The sequence below is a fragment of the Tinamus guttatus genome, unplaced genomic scaffold, assembly GCF_059628265.1.
Source record: "Tinamus guttatus ecotype Peru unplaced genomic scaffold, ASM5962826v1 Tinamus_guttatus_pri_ptg000314l, whole genome shotgun sequence".
NCBI classification, from domain to species: domain Eukaryota; kingdom Metazoa; phylum Chordata; class Aves; order Tinamiformes; family Tinamidae; genus Tinamus; species Tinamus guttatus.
The window spans coordinates 9,178,371-9,192,939 of record NW_028288848.1 but is presented as its reverse complement, the minus strand read 5'-3'; the positions used below and the strand labels follow the sequence as shown (position 1 = coordinate 9,192,939).

The window sequence follows — 14,569 nt, the reverse complement described above, 5'->3', positions numbered from 1 at the left end:
TGCTGGGATAAGAGTTGGAAACTGAAGCAAGCAACACTGTCAGGGGTATTCTTGTATAATCAGAGGAGAACAAACTGTTCTTTCTCTTCCCTAAATCTGTACCCAATCAAACAGACAAGGTCCATAAAGGGAGTCTTGCTGGAGAGCATTTGCCAATGAAAGACTAAAGATTTTCCCAACACGTGCTTTTCCTTTCCCTTTTCTCCCCTGCCTTCCAAGCCAGCATGAAACACACAAGGCTATTCACTAAAACTGGGAGAGTCAGAATGATTTATAATAGAAATTTACATTAAAATTTGTCAGTTCCATTCATAAAGGAAATATGGTTCCTATAATATAAAATACCATATCTATAAATTCTAAGGTCTGCATAGTAGAGAATCTATTTCACACCTTCCTTCCTTAAAAATACAAGCAGGCCTATCAGGGCTGATCACATCATAAATTAACTACCTCTTTTAGTACAGAATAGAAACTTTGGGATTAGTAACACAAGGAGAAAGTTGTTCTGGGCTAGAAAAGACTGCCTTGCTATTTGTAGTCCTCCCTGAAGAGATTTCAGATTATAATGTTTTTCTTTATGATTCTCCATCTTTAATAATGAAAAATATTCTGTCATATAGCAAAAGAAAAAAGCACTGGCTTACAGTGCTCACAGATGGCTATCCTTTGTCAGTTTTGCAAATAATTGAAAGTAAAGCCTTATTCATATGATATAAAGATGCTTAACGAGAAATTTAACACATCTGAGGCTGCCATAAAATATTTCTGGTAAAATGAAAAAATAAAAACAGGATTAATTTTCAAAGCATACAGTTTTTCCTTTCAATTCCTGATCACAACTCGATAGGCACTGAACAGTTTTTATGGCAAAATAAAAGCATATTTGTCTTAAAAAATAACAAATGGGAACATATAAAATGTATATGATTGACAGTGTACTTTGTATGAAATGGAAGTGCAACATAGCCTAAGTAATATTGAGCAGATTTTTACTCTGCTTAAATACACCTTAGCTTCCCCAGACTTTCCAATTTTTCTTATAAAATGGGTGGCACTAAGTAGATGTCACTAACACCAACAAACATCTTTCAGCTAACTTTACAGTGAAAAACAAGTTGACAAGCTGACACAAGATTTCGCTAGCTCTCAGTAGTTAAATGTATTACCTCCCCCTCTATAAATCCCACCCATTAATTAAATTGAAGCTGAAATGATTGTTCCCAAATTCTATGCGTCTTCAAGCCTGAAGTTTTTGCTCTGGAAACCTTGCCCAAGTTTTCCATTTTTAGCTGGTCGAGCTGAACGGACTCTCTTCCAGCACACCTGGCCCCGTCTGTACCCTTAAGCTATGGTGACCCGAGCTGTGGTGACCGCCACTGAAACCCTGGCATTAGAAGCATTTGGCAATAGAACCCACGGGATTAGGAGCTGGAGACGCACAGACACTGCCTGAGCAGCAGCACCTAAGAAACACAGTCAATAATTAGTTGTCAACAATAATTAGAACTGTCCCAAAAATCACAGCAGAACCAGCACTATACCTGTAAACTCCCCGAGTGGGAGAAAAATACAAGGCCATAGTTAGATGCTCATCAGCTGCTCAGCCAGCACATGTACCCTATTTCTGCATGAAATTGTAAGTGACAATTATCCTAAATTTATCCTAACCCATCACAAATTACCCCAAATAATTTAAAAATAAGAAGGCATCACCCTTTCTTGAAATGCTTAGGACGTATGCTAGATATACAGCCTAATATTCAGCAAAATGGATAGAATGACAACTGTATAACACCCTCCCTTCTAAATTCATTGAAGTTCACATGCAGATGGCAGGGGTCTCCTCCTTTGCTTGCCCAACTGCATGTTTCAGGGCAATCTGCAACTCACAGAATTTCAGAGAGAACAGTGTCTAGATCTTCCCATACACATGTGGAATACGAGTGTTTTACTTTGAAACACAGAGCACCCTGTAGATTAAAACATAAATTAAAATACGAAAGAATGGCAAGGTCCGAACAGGATTTTAATAAGTAGCTGAGAAGCACAAGCCCTGCATAACCATTTACATGTTTTAATAGCATATGGACTCTACTTAAAGTTACTTACGTAGCTAATACTGTAGCATCACATTTGTATTGGAACCTGCATGCCTAAAACTGCACATTTTAACAGTTCGATGTTACACCTCAATGAGAAATAAGACAGCCCCCCCTACCGACAGAGGGCCGCACTACAAAGTTGAAATTACAATTTAACAAATTGATCATACTTGCTGACAATAACACATGAGAATTGTAGGGGAAAAAGAAAAAAAAAAGGTATATAGACAACCTGCTATCCAGACCCCAGAATTACTTTAAACCAGCAGGCTTAACCCTACAGATGGAGTATCTATCGGTAGCACGGAAGACAAGGTAGTTTCTCACTATCCTTTTCAGAATTTATTGCCCCTTGACAGGATTATATAGTGAGGACATTCATTGCTTATTGTCAGAAAATAAAATTAAATACAAAGTTAACTGATTACTCACAAGAATCAACAGAAATTTATCTGAATGTTTAATCTGCACATTATATCTCTTGTACCAACTCCCATTTGGGGGATATTGACTGAATAAAACATTCTCAATAATGATCAGTGTGAGGTAGTCTCTAAAAATGATGAAATTTGCTTTCTCATTGGGAACTACAATATTATTTTTGCTTTGGAAGTTATACTAGCTTTATTTGGAGTGGGGAGACTTAGTTCTATAATCTTGTTTCAAGAGTCTTACTATTTATGATATCCCAAACTATCTAGGCAATATGTCACTATCAATCTGTAAGAAAGATTTTATGTTGTCAATCAAAATATTTATTTCGCTCTTTCTTTAACACTTACTGAACTTCTATGCTTGCCATCAAATAACATTTTTTAATAAAAAAATAAAATTCCAAAGAATCTACAGAAGAACTTCCCCAAGGAAAAGTTGCAGAGATTCTCCCCAGTAACCCTTCACCATTAGTCTTCTCCCACCTATGCCTGTCACAGGAAGCTCTCCTGAAAGTACCCTGCTTCTCCTTTGCTTATTTTAGAGTCAAAGAAACAGATGGCATCAAGTTAGCCTACGATGAGTTAATTTGGGGGCATGTAAGGTAAAGACGAGAGTAGTGCATAGATAGACTAACACTTCTAATAATTCCCCATTATGTAATTAGTTTTCCCTCATCTTGTTTTCTCTAGAGCATCAAGTAAAGTCACACACAAATAAAGATTAATTACAGGCACAAATCTCTCAAGCAGAATAACTCCCTTGCTCAGTTCTGTTTCCTTTTGCTTTTACCAAGCCAGACAAAATTGCAGTCTGGGGCATGTAGCGTGCTTATAATTACAACAAAGTTTATATAATGCTAATAATTTTTACTACAGCATTTTGTGATATGTATCAAATTGAGTGAGGTTTTACAAACCAAGTAAGTCTTTCTTCTGATCTTTTTCTTTGATGAGAAGCTCATTTGATTGTTGCAGCAACTAGGTACGGGAAGCATTGGGACAAACCAAGGATCACCTTATTGCATAAAAAAGCAAGAGTACTAAAACCAAGACCAGTCTCTCTGAGATGACATATGAAAAGATAAAACTAAATTGCCACTTGGAAACAGGAAAATTTAACTTTACTGACCTGTAAATGTCACAGATTTTCCAGGTAAGGCACTGCCACGTCAAGAAAGCTGAATGAGCACCTTGCTGTCTCAAGTCAAGCTTGTTGCAGGATATAAAAAGTGACATAACATATTCAGAGTACCTGAATTTGAGGCACGGGCTCATATTTAACAGGACCGTGCTTAGTCAACAGTTTTTTCATAAAGCTGTTATAATCACTACAATCAAATACATTCTAGTCATCAACAACAATAAAAGAAAAACAAAGATTAATTGCTCAGGTTCATTTTATTATCAATTGTGAATACAAACCTTTTATGAAAATATTCTTAGCATTTCAAGATATAAGAATTGTCTACAAAAATATAATACTACATAACAAAGCCAGTAACTTCTACAAAACATTACTAACATATGTTCAACAATATAAAGGACATAATAAAAAACTATTATTCAATGCTTAGGGTATCTTTACCCCATTTTTGTCAAACAATAGCTCACATAGTATATGAAATTACTCATTCTGAGATACAGAAGAATTGTCACCAACAATTTACAGAACTCTATGTATGTTCTGCCCCGAGGTTACCTGCATCTGCAGGAATATGAAGTCAAAACATTCTTTTGACTAGGCAGTTAAAGCCAGAAAAACATTCTCTTGGTAACTGCAATGTGCTGAAGTCAGTGTTACACATCTGGTGTCAGCATTACCGATCCTGAACTCATCCACAAATGGAGATCATACTTTTTTACCCTCGTGGGATCGATGCCAAGGGTGAGCCTGCATGTCTATTAGAGAACTGGAAAACAGATTCTTCCTGCTTGACTACTGCCACTAACAAAATGAAAGAACTTTTAAGAAGTTGCCCCTTCAAAAATCAGCTCTCCTGCAACAGCCACCTCTTGAACAAAGCTCATTTAGGAAGAATAAATGAGGGGAAAGAAATCTTTATACCAAATGATAAGTATTAAGATCCATCTTGCAATTATCAGTTACACAAAGATCTGTCTTGAAAACAGCTTTTGGAATTGGTAAAGATCCCAGTTTAAGATTACAGAAAAAAAATACAGTTTGAAGTTATTTCACTAATACTTTTATGCTGAGGTCAGTCTATTTGGGTGTTAAGAGAAATGTAGGAAATCCATTTTAACTGCATAGATTTCCTTTGTCTACACAATGAGCTCCTTGAATTCTTAGTACAGGTGCATTTACAGAGCTTTTAGAGCAAATTTTGACAACCAACCTAAACCAAAAGGAATTACACAGTGATATTATACAGCTTTTTCAGCTTCACATAAAGGATTCAGGTACATAAGACTTTAAGGCTACAAAGTCCTACTGATGACACAACCCATGATTACAGTGTTTTGCATAGTAAAAAACAAAAAAACAAAACATGCTTAAATTGACACACCAACAACAATTAAATATTTTTACCCTAGATTTATGTGCAACACAACCAATAATTATTTATTACTCTATTCAAGGTATACTGAAACCAATAGGTCTGAAACTTAAGAGAAACAAAACTAATTTTAGAGCAATTGCTATGCAACAATATTTCATATTAACATAATGGAAAAATTTAGAAAATGAAATTACATTTATGAAAAACTAAAAATATTATAATGTCCTCTAGTGAGAGTTATAGGTGATGAACATTGATAACATATTTCTGACTCGAAAAATAACATTTGAGACCCTGAGACTTTACTGTTATAACATACAAGGAAAGCTTTCAAAAGTTTAAAAAAAAAAAAACTAGAGGTAAAAAGTTCTACAAGTGTCACCCAGAAAAAAACAAAGTTCAGACAGTTTCATTTCAGATTCTCAAAGTGTAAACTCTGGGGAAAAAAAGTGCAACTATCCTATTGTATCAATTACCCTAAAACGGTATTTTTAGTAACTACACTTTGTATAATTTGGAGTTAAATCTCTTAAAGGCTTTCAAGATAAAAAATAGTTTTTCACTTTTAAAGCATTTTTAAAATTTATTTTCTTTTCAAATGTTAATTGAGGTTTTTAAGAAAAAAAATAAAGCTTAAATCTGACATTGGCAAAGTAACCTGGAAAAGCAAGTTGTAGAAGCCATACTTTATGAAGAGAACAAATGACTACAGAACCAATAATTAATTCCATTGTTGTCACACTGGTTAAACAATGCTCTGAAACACATTTCAAACTCACAGTAGTGTTCCAAACACAGTGTTCTACAGCATAGGAACTTGTTTAAATAGTTATCTTAAGAAATTATTAAATTTCCCTGATAGCCCATCTCTGTAAGATGCACTCACTCAGCTCTTTATAGAACTGAATATGAGAACAAAGGGTTTATTTCAAATGGATGAAAAAAACCCTCCTGATTTATTCTGCTCTTCTCTCTACAAAGACAATTTTTGAGAAGGTTTGGGAACAGGAAAAAAAAATAGATGAAGCCTTAGACAATCATATAGGTTTGGATCAAGCAATAAATAAATAAATAAATAAATAATCCAGTAATCAGATAAGCACTAGCACTGGCATAAGGGATGTATTGAGACCAGCTGACAAACCAAATACTAATCTGACCTGCTATCAATTGTATCTTTACGAAAGTCAATTCAAGCACACTCCTATTAAGCATGGGAGCAGTTGCAGATCATTCATGACCGTATGGGGAGTTGTGGAACATTAGGTCCATAAACCAACACCCTGATATCACATACATTGAAAACCAGAATCTTGCACAAAGGTAGCGTCTACCATACCATCTAGATGCATCCCAAAGAACTATATGGGTTCCAGTCCTTCAGGAATCAGCTCCAGTAGATCTGACCTGCCAGGCTGCAATGCTTACTGGCAAAGAAAAGTTTGTGTGACTGGACACGTCCAAATCAAATAAGAAAACACGTATTTTCTTTTCCAAGATCATTAGAAGTAGTGTATGAACTGCAAAGAGTACAACATTCTCCTCCATTAAGGAAACACTGGAGCAAGTGTAAATGACTGAAAAGCACCTCATGATGCAAAGTAAAGGGCCAAATTAAGATACAAGTTAAATCACTCTTTAAGCACTATTGAGACACAAAGGTATGGAAGGATCCACTTGGAAAAATCCCCCCACATGACACTGAAAATATATTCCTCCACAAGCATGAAGGAAATGGATCAATAGCAAGAATCAGTTTTTCCTTAATATTTGTTGCTAATAAGATACAGTCTATCAAAATGAGAAACTGTGCAAGTGGCTAGCTGAAAATTTAACAAGGGCAGCTGGAGAAGTAGGCCTGAAGCTGTCAACTGGCACTGCTGGACACAGTGTGCCAGCCTCTGTGTCGCAAGCCAAGCAGGTCTGACTCTGGCCTCGCATTCTTCAGTTTCACCTTGGCAAACTCACATTTTCTGTGAAAGTGTGATTATTCTGTGCCCTCCAGTATGTTCTTAGGATGATTTACAATAAAGCATTTACCTAACTTCGGAAGGTCTACCTTAAACTCAGTCTCATAAAGAGTCTTTTTGTAAAACAAACAAACCAAACAAAAAACAAACAAACAAAAACTATGCTAAATAAAAGCAATCTTTTGCATAGACTAAAAAAGAGCGCAGCTACAGCGTAACACTCCATACCATAAGAAACAGCTAATTTAAAGTGGCATATAAATATCTACTGCCTTTCCTCACCAGAACTTCAGTAACCAAAGAAACATGTATTGGAAACATTATGTTAAAGCAATGAGAGTTGGTTATTGCATTATGTCAGTAAATCAAGTGCAAACTTATGTGGGCTTTTTGTGTTTGCCTTTTTTTTGTTTGTCTTTTTAAAGCAAAGCTGGTGATTTTTGCATTACTTGGAAAGATAAGACATCCTTTGTTCATTTAGAACTCAAACAAAAAAAATAAATCCTTACGTATTTGGAGTTTGTATTGTGCAAAAAAAAATTGAACATTTACAAATGTGTAAGCTGTATGGAAATTGGATGTTCATAGGGCTATAATTCTTCATTATAGTCTATTTTTTTGTACTGCAATCCCTCTGGAAATCAAGCACTGAATAATAACAAAAGTCGGTAAAATCTTGATTCCCACTTCTCAAGAGGTAGGGTCTAAGAAGTGAAGAATCAGAAGGATTAAAAATTAAAAAGAAATCAAATTGTCTGTCCCATAACTATCATCAACTTTAAAAGTTGCTTGCTTGCTGTCTAAAGATCTTGCTAGTTTTCATACTTTCATGCCTAAACATGAGACAAAAACATACACCTAATCAGTTGTCCAGACAGCTTTGATTTTGTTTTAAAAAGAAAAATTGATTTTTACTGAGGATAACTGGATACTCTGATTTGATAAATGAAGTATTTAAATAAATATTGTATTTATCAAGATAATTTATGTTTCTGTGATGAAATAGTATCTGAATTAGATTTCATTTTGTTTTGCTTTTTTTGAGCTTTGGTGCCACTTACGAATGGCAGTCCCAGAACTACTAGCTATTACACAGAGAGCACCACCCACAGTCCACCAAGTTGGTAGACGATTAAGAAAAAGAATTTGTAAAATAAAAGCAAAAACCACATCCATTGTTTTCATTATGGCAACAGGTCCAGCTTTCTCTTTCTGTAATGCTTTTGTGAGAAATATCTGACCCCCCAGCCCTAGAATACCTATTGATACTAGAAGAACTCTATCTTTACCACAATATGGTAAACTCCACTCATTCATAAGAAACAATGTTATAGCACATCCAGTAAAACCAATTACTGAATAATACCAAATGGACAAAAAGTAATGCACGGATTTCCCCACCTTTCTCAGTATAACAAAAGTCAAAGATGTAGAAAATGCACTGGTAATTGCTGCTATAGTTCCTTTAAGACGATCTGTGTAATTGCCTTCAATCCCCGCAATTTTTGACCCAAAAAGAAATGGTGGTCTGGCAATAAGAATCACTCCAGCAATTGCGAAGAGGGTAAACAGAAGATCCCAAATACTGTATTTCTCTTTGAGAAAGATCCAAGCCAACAATGATGTAAAAACAGGACTGCTAAAAGTTAGAACAGTAGCATCAGCTAGGGGCATTGATTGGAAAGCATAGTAGAGAAGAACCATTGCACTAGAGCCAAAGAATCCTCGGAAGAAAAGAAAGATCCTTTTACCTTTTGGTCCCAAAAACCCTGTTCTGAAAATTAAGAGGAAAAAAGAAATATGTTACTTCCATGCTTATTTTGTGATTAACATTCAATTACATTTAACTGTATAGACTTTCACAATGAGAGACTTCATTGCAAATGTCAAAGTATATTAAACTGTCTGATCACAGACCTATTAATTCCCATAACCCACAATCACATTCAGGGTCACCTGGGTATTAAATTTGTTCTTGCAAAAATAAGTGAAGAATATCTAACAATTATTATTATTATTATTATTTAAAAACAACATTGAATAGAGGATCAATACATCTGATATAATCAGATGGGAACTGTGGGAACTACCACAATTCAGGGAGACAAACATTTTCAGTTTTCTGAACTGCACTGACAAATTATCAACTAGTTTAGTTTGAAATAAAAAATGCTGCTCCAAAGCAATGCAATTTATTCAATTAAAATCTGAATTAATGATGTAATGTGATTTAATTTCCAATTTGAGTGTTAATTCTGGATTATATTTTTACAAAATAACTCTTAATTCAAACATTCGCTACACTTACTTGTAGTATATTAAACCAGGAAGAACAAATGCCATTTGGAAAATGCATCGAAATGCACTCACTTCCACAGCGTGCATATCTTCTATTTTTTTTAGAAATAGAGAGGCCACTGAGAAAAGGAAGGCAGACAGTACGGTATAAAACAGACCAAGTCCAGGACAGGAAGTCACCTTCTTTGTTCCTGCAACAGATCAAGAAAACCCCTCCAGTTAATAAGGAGCAAGCTAGCTACCAGATATCTCAGACAGCTTTATATACTATACTTATTTACCAGATATACTTTGAGAATATGTTTCATTAACTGCCACATTTTTTTTTTCATTAAAGAGTAAGTAAGAGTAAAAGGAAACACTTTTAATGCAGAACTACCCCTATACTTCTCTCAGTTTTACAACAGTTAGTAGGCTTTACTTTTTGGAGGCATCAGACTAGTTTGGGAAATTCATTCTGTCCACCACCCAAGGATCAGCAAATTCAACTGACTGCAAAAAGAAGTCCATGAAATGATTATGAAATACTGAAATTTATTGTCTGGAAATCATCTGATTATTTAGTAGACAATTAAGGTTCCCATGCAACAATTTGATTCCTTCTATCACTGCACAGCCACGCACACACACACGAATTTGTAAAAAATAGAGGAAGTCCCTCACATTACCTGGTTTGTTATACCTGTCAGGTTATACCTGTCAGATCAAATCTGACAAAGGGCTACACAAGTTCTACATAGTATTTTTATCTTGCTGTAAGAAACCGAATATCTTCTTATAATGAGCATCAAAAATAGATTTTTATTCAAAAGATAATTGCTTAGTTTTAATACATCATTTGTTCCCTGCAGAGTACTGATATCCCTAAAAGGGCCATGAAGGCCCAAGTTTCACCTTAGTTTACACTCATCTACTAGGCTTTTTCTTCCTGAAGACAGTTTCTAAGTCTGATGGTTTCTACTCAAGCTTGCACTTGGCCTCTGGCACTCTTCAGTGACACCTCATCCTTGTTCCACTTGCCTTCCCCACCCTCAAGTATGAAAAAAAAACACAGAAAGAAAAAAAAAAAAAGAGCAGAGAGGGTGAACTGCTGCTGACCTCCCCACCATCTCCAAAGAAAGCAAGCTTTTTAAAAACAACTTTGTTGCTGAAAAGGAACATATTGAAACTAGAGGTGAGCACCATAGAAAAGGGAACCCATGTGAAGAGCAGAGCATGTATGTATACAACACTGGGGGTTACTCCTACTGCACCCTCTGAAGTCAGGAGGGAGAACTCCATCTTCCTAAAGCAGTCTGTTTTGATAAAAGATGTCTCATGTTACGCTGCGTGGGTGCCAATGAGCCTTACAGATCCTGTACAGCAGAATCAGCAGGGCACTGATGAGAGTTGCTTAGCAACTCCAGACAGTTTTGAGATTGAGATTTTTTTTAATTAACAAACCTTGTCACAACCCATTTGATCCTCCCAGATAGCAGTATTCCAGATTAAGAAACTGCTTTTTGCTGTCTAAGAGCTGAGACTGGTTTGGTACCTTGTATGTCACATTGGCTCCAACTTGATCTGTTCTGAAGGCAGCTATCTTTGCAACTGCAACCAGAATGTAAAGTTTGCAGAAGACAAAATACATCCAGGATTCCATCCATGCTACCGCTGAAAATGAATGGCAATTCTACTAGACAGAAATATTTCTATTTAGCAACAGACACTCATATACAACAACTGACTACTAAAATTGTCCCCAATCAGCACTGGTCTGGGACATTTACCAATTGTGAAACAGAGCAGACTTTAAAATGTTCATGAATTACATAACGTCCTAATGCGCATTGTCATGCAAAAGAAAAACAAAGTCATGCAAAAGAAATATTAAAGAAAGGGAAATCAGAGTGGCCTAAAAGTGAAATGGGAAATCCAAACACAGGCTGACTTATGGAAGAATACTGTACAAACAGAACTACTAACTTTTATTTCAGGCTTGATAGCTTGTCTGATTACTACAGAAGGAAGAATAGAAGTGCTGAAATAGAAAAAAAAATAAAGCAAATTAAATCAAACTAAACTAAAGGGATGTTATACCTAGAAGCTTTTGATTTGAACGAATAATAGAAGGAACTTGCACTTTTGTGAGCTATCTAATATATCAAGCATATCAGAAAAGATATCTTATAACACTAGAATTTAAGCCATCAACATCTCATATTGCCAAAGCACGTACTCAGTGCAATAAGAAAGTGTGCTACTTCCTTTTAAAAATAAAATGGTACAAGTTCTTCCATCAAAAACAAGACGTACAGTTCTCAAGAATACTTATTTAAAAGTAACTTTAAGAAGCTAGGTTAAGATAACATTCCCACCCAACCAAACATTAGGCCTCCAAAAAAGTACTATGCAAGTGCTCTGTTCTGAATAGCAGATTTGAGGAAAATAAAATGTATTTCAGCAACTCTTCGATATTATCTGGCCAACTCTATACATCAGGTATTCAAACAAACAATCTTACAACTCTTGTCTAAAGCCCTAGTTGAATACATCCTATTGAACTCCCCTTTCTATGTGTAAATTCTCTTAGACGGCATTTTAAAGTCATATTCTCTTATGGCTTTAAAGTCACACTCTCTTATGAAAAATAAGTACATTGAAGGAAAAATAAACAAAAAACATACACTTCTTATGTACATGAAATTTGAGAACAGCAGCAGAGGCAGAACAGTAGAGAGACAGAACAGTACTGCCTCTGAGCATGGAGATCACTAGGGCAATTCTCCCAGACCTTCAAAAGAGCCAGGAAAACGGCCCTCCGTTCCTAACACTTTAAGGAGCGCACGTTAGAGCGTGCACAGAAGCACCCAGCGGTCACATGGACAAGACATGGGCATGAATCATACTGTGCAGCCATTGAGTCATTAACATTTAGCCAGGCAGACTACCACAAAGGAAAAAAAAAATCATTGAGGTGAATAACTGTGATTTCCCTAGGGTTTCAAATATTGTTCTGATCCAGGCTTTGACCCAGCAATGGTATTAGTGATCTTCACCCAGGAAATGTCCACTCTCTCTTTTGGGCTTGCTACAGCTCACTGATTTACCAAAGATTGATACTTTACCCAATCTGATGGAGAAAAAAAAAAGAAAAAAAAAGAAAAATTATATTCCATATTTACATGGTAAACACATTGTCAATAAGTTTACTTAAAACTTAAAAATTTGGCATTTCACCGGCTGCATCTACTAAAGCTCCATTAACCTTATGAAAACACACTGCAGCCTGTTTCTAAGTCAATGGCCTTTGCAATTCAAAATAATGAAATGGCAAAGTGAAACACGCAGATGAAGACTCGAGGGTGCCCTAGCACCCAAGGAGAACACTTGCTGGGGAAGCCCAGCTGGGAGCAGGGCACCCTGCTCCTCACCACCCACCTGTTGCTCACTGGGACAGCGCAGAGCGCCGGGAGCTCCAGCCGCTACTGCCGGGGCACTTGGGTTTACCCCAACGGGTAACCTTTACTTGGTAAACTTTACAGCGAAGCTTCCCCCGGCCCTGGGTGAAGAAGGAGCCGGAGAGGCGCCGCCCGGGGGAGCGGCCCGCAGCCCTCGGCGCTTCCCTGCGGCGCCGGGAGCGGGGGGGAAGCCCCGGGCAAACCCGAGAGTCTCGGCCAGGTCTCACGAGGGGGCCCAGCCCGGCCAAACGCGGAGCCCACGGGTCTCCTGCCCGCTGCCAGGTGCGAGCCGCCCGCGGCCGCATCCTCCCTGCCGGCCTCCTGGCGCCCTCTGCGGCAGCCGCGCGCCCTCGGTGCCCGTCACGGCGAGACCGGAGCGCGGCTGCCCTCGGGGCCGCTTCCTCTTCCTGCGCCCCGCCGGCAATGCCGCCCCAGGCGGGGAGCCCCGGCCGGGAAGGCGCTGCCCCCCTGTCCCGCCTGCCAGACTCCCCCTCCTCACCGGGTGCTTTGCGGCAACACGGCCAGGACAAGCCCGAGCAGGGGCCACAAACACGGGGCTCTTCAGCTCCCGCCTCTTCCACGGCGGGCTCCGGGCACAGCTGCGGCTGCCCGAGCGCCGCATCGTCCTCCCGGCTCAGCGGCACCTCCGGCTCCTTCTCGCCGGTAGCCGAGACGGCGGCAGCAGCCTCGCCGCCCTGACACAGCACCATGAGGGCACCCGGCCGCGCGCGCTGCTACCGGCTCCGCGCAGCCGGCAGCACCTGCCCTCCTGCGCATGCGGTGCCACCGCCCCGCGCCGCCCCGACTCCCGCCCCTCGCCCGCGGCTGGAGCTGCTCGGGTCCCGGGGGCTGCCGCGCTCCCCCCCGCTGTTGACACCTGCCCGAGAACCGGCGCAGGGCAGGGCGCCCCGCCGAACTGCCCTCTCCAGGCGCGCTGCCCACGCGGGGCGCAGAGCGGGCGGCCGCTGCCCCCTCCCCGGCGAGCCCGGGGTCGCCCCAGGTCGCGGCGAGGCTGGCGCGCCTCGGGAGGGGGAGCTCGCATCTCGCCGGCCGGGCGGCTCCGGCCCCGTGGCAGGGCCGTGGGTGGTCCTGCCTGGCCACGCCCCGCTGGGTGGCCGTTGGGGACGGCCGTCGCCGCCGTGGGCGGGGGGCTCGGCGGGATGGCTGTTGGGACGGCCGTTGCCGCCGTTGGGGGGTGCTGGACGGTCTCTGAGGAGGTGTCGGGTGGCGCCGCCCTCCCGCGGGGTTCCGCTGATAGGAACAGGCCGCGGTCGGCTGCGTGATAGAAGATAAAACTGTGGGAAAGGTGGCGCGAAGTTGTTTTAGGGGCCCTCTTGCCTCGTCCGAGCATGTGAAGTAAAAGCGTGAAGCGGCATCTGGACTGTGCGAGTGAAACCTGGAGTTTGCTCAGCCTGGCATAGTCGGCTTTTGCACTGGTGTCTGACTGACATAATTGAGCTTTTATTAAAGATGTTTTTTTCCATGCTCTGTGTGTCACAGTGTGAAATCCTCCAAATCCAATCTCCACACCGATTTAAATAGCTCGGCTGTCTCTGCAATGGGCATATTAAAATGTAATTGCGGTGTCACTGAACAGCAGCATTGTCTTCTGTACCTGGCAGCGTTGCCACCTGCCTCAGCTGCCTTTGCAGAGGTCAAAATGGAAGTGCAGGGGAGATCTAGCAGGCAGTTTACTCGTACAGACACAGCAAAATACCTCAAGGGATTGTTAGTAGGGGAGGAAAATCGTTTAACCACTGTGTTATATATATTTCTTATATATATATATATACACGCACACAC

General features: G+C 39.8%; 1 protein-coding gene across 1 annotated transcript; it reads right to left on the bottom strand.

Annotated features, from left to right (window-relative positions):
- Positions 1-7,987: 7,987 nt before the first annotated feature.
- Positions 7,988-13,491, bottom strand: SLC35G1 (solute carrier family 35 member G1). Its single transcript, XM_088528899.1, has 3 exons — positions 13,266-13,491; positions 9,337-9,517; positions 7,988-8,802 (listed from the first exon to the last, which is right to left on the bottom strand). The coding sequence occupies exons 1-3, from the start codon at positions 13,474-13,476 to the stop codon at positions 8,043-8,045; spliced, it is 1,152 nt and encodes a 383-aa protein (XP_088385025.1). The 5' UTR covers positions 13,477-13,491; the 3' UTR covers positions 7,988-8,042.
- Between the last annotated feature and the right edge of the window lie 1,078 nt (positions 13,492-14,569).

Excerpts from the sequence above, each read along its gene's own strand:
- SLC35G1 (XM_088528899.1), bottom strand. The coding sequence starts at position 13,476 with ATGGTGCTGTGTCAGGGCGGCGAGGCTGCTGCCGCCGTCTCGGCTACC. Across the intron at positions 9,518-13,265 it reads GTGTTGCCGCAAAGCACCCG|GAACAAAGAAGGTGACTTCC; the intron begins GTGAGGAGGGGG and ends GATCTGTTGCAG. Across the intron at positions 8,803-9,336 it reads CCTGGTTTAATATACTACAA|AACAGGGTTTTTGGGACCAA; the intron begins GTAAGTGTAGCG and ends CTTAATTTTCAG.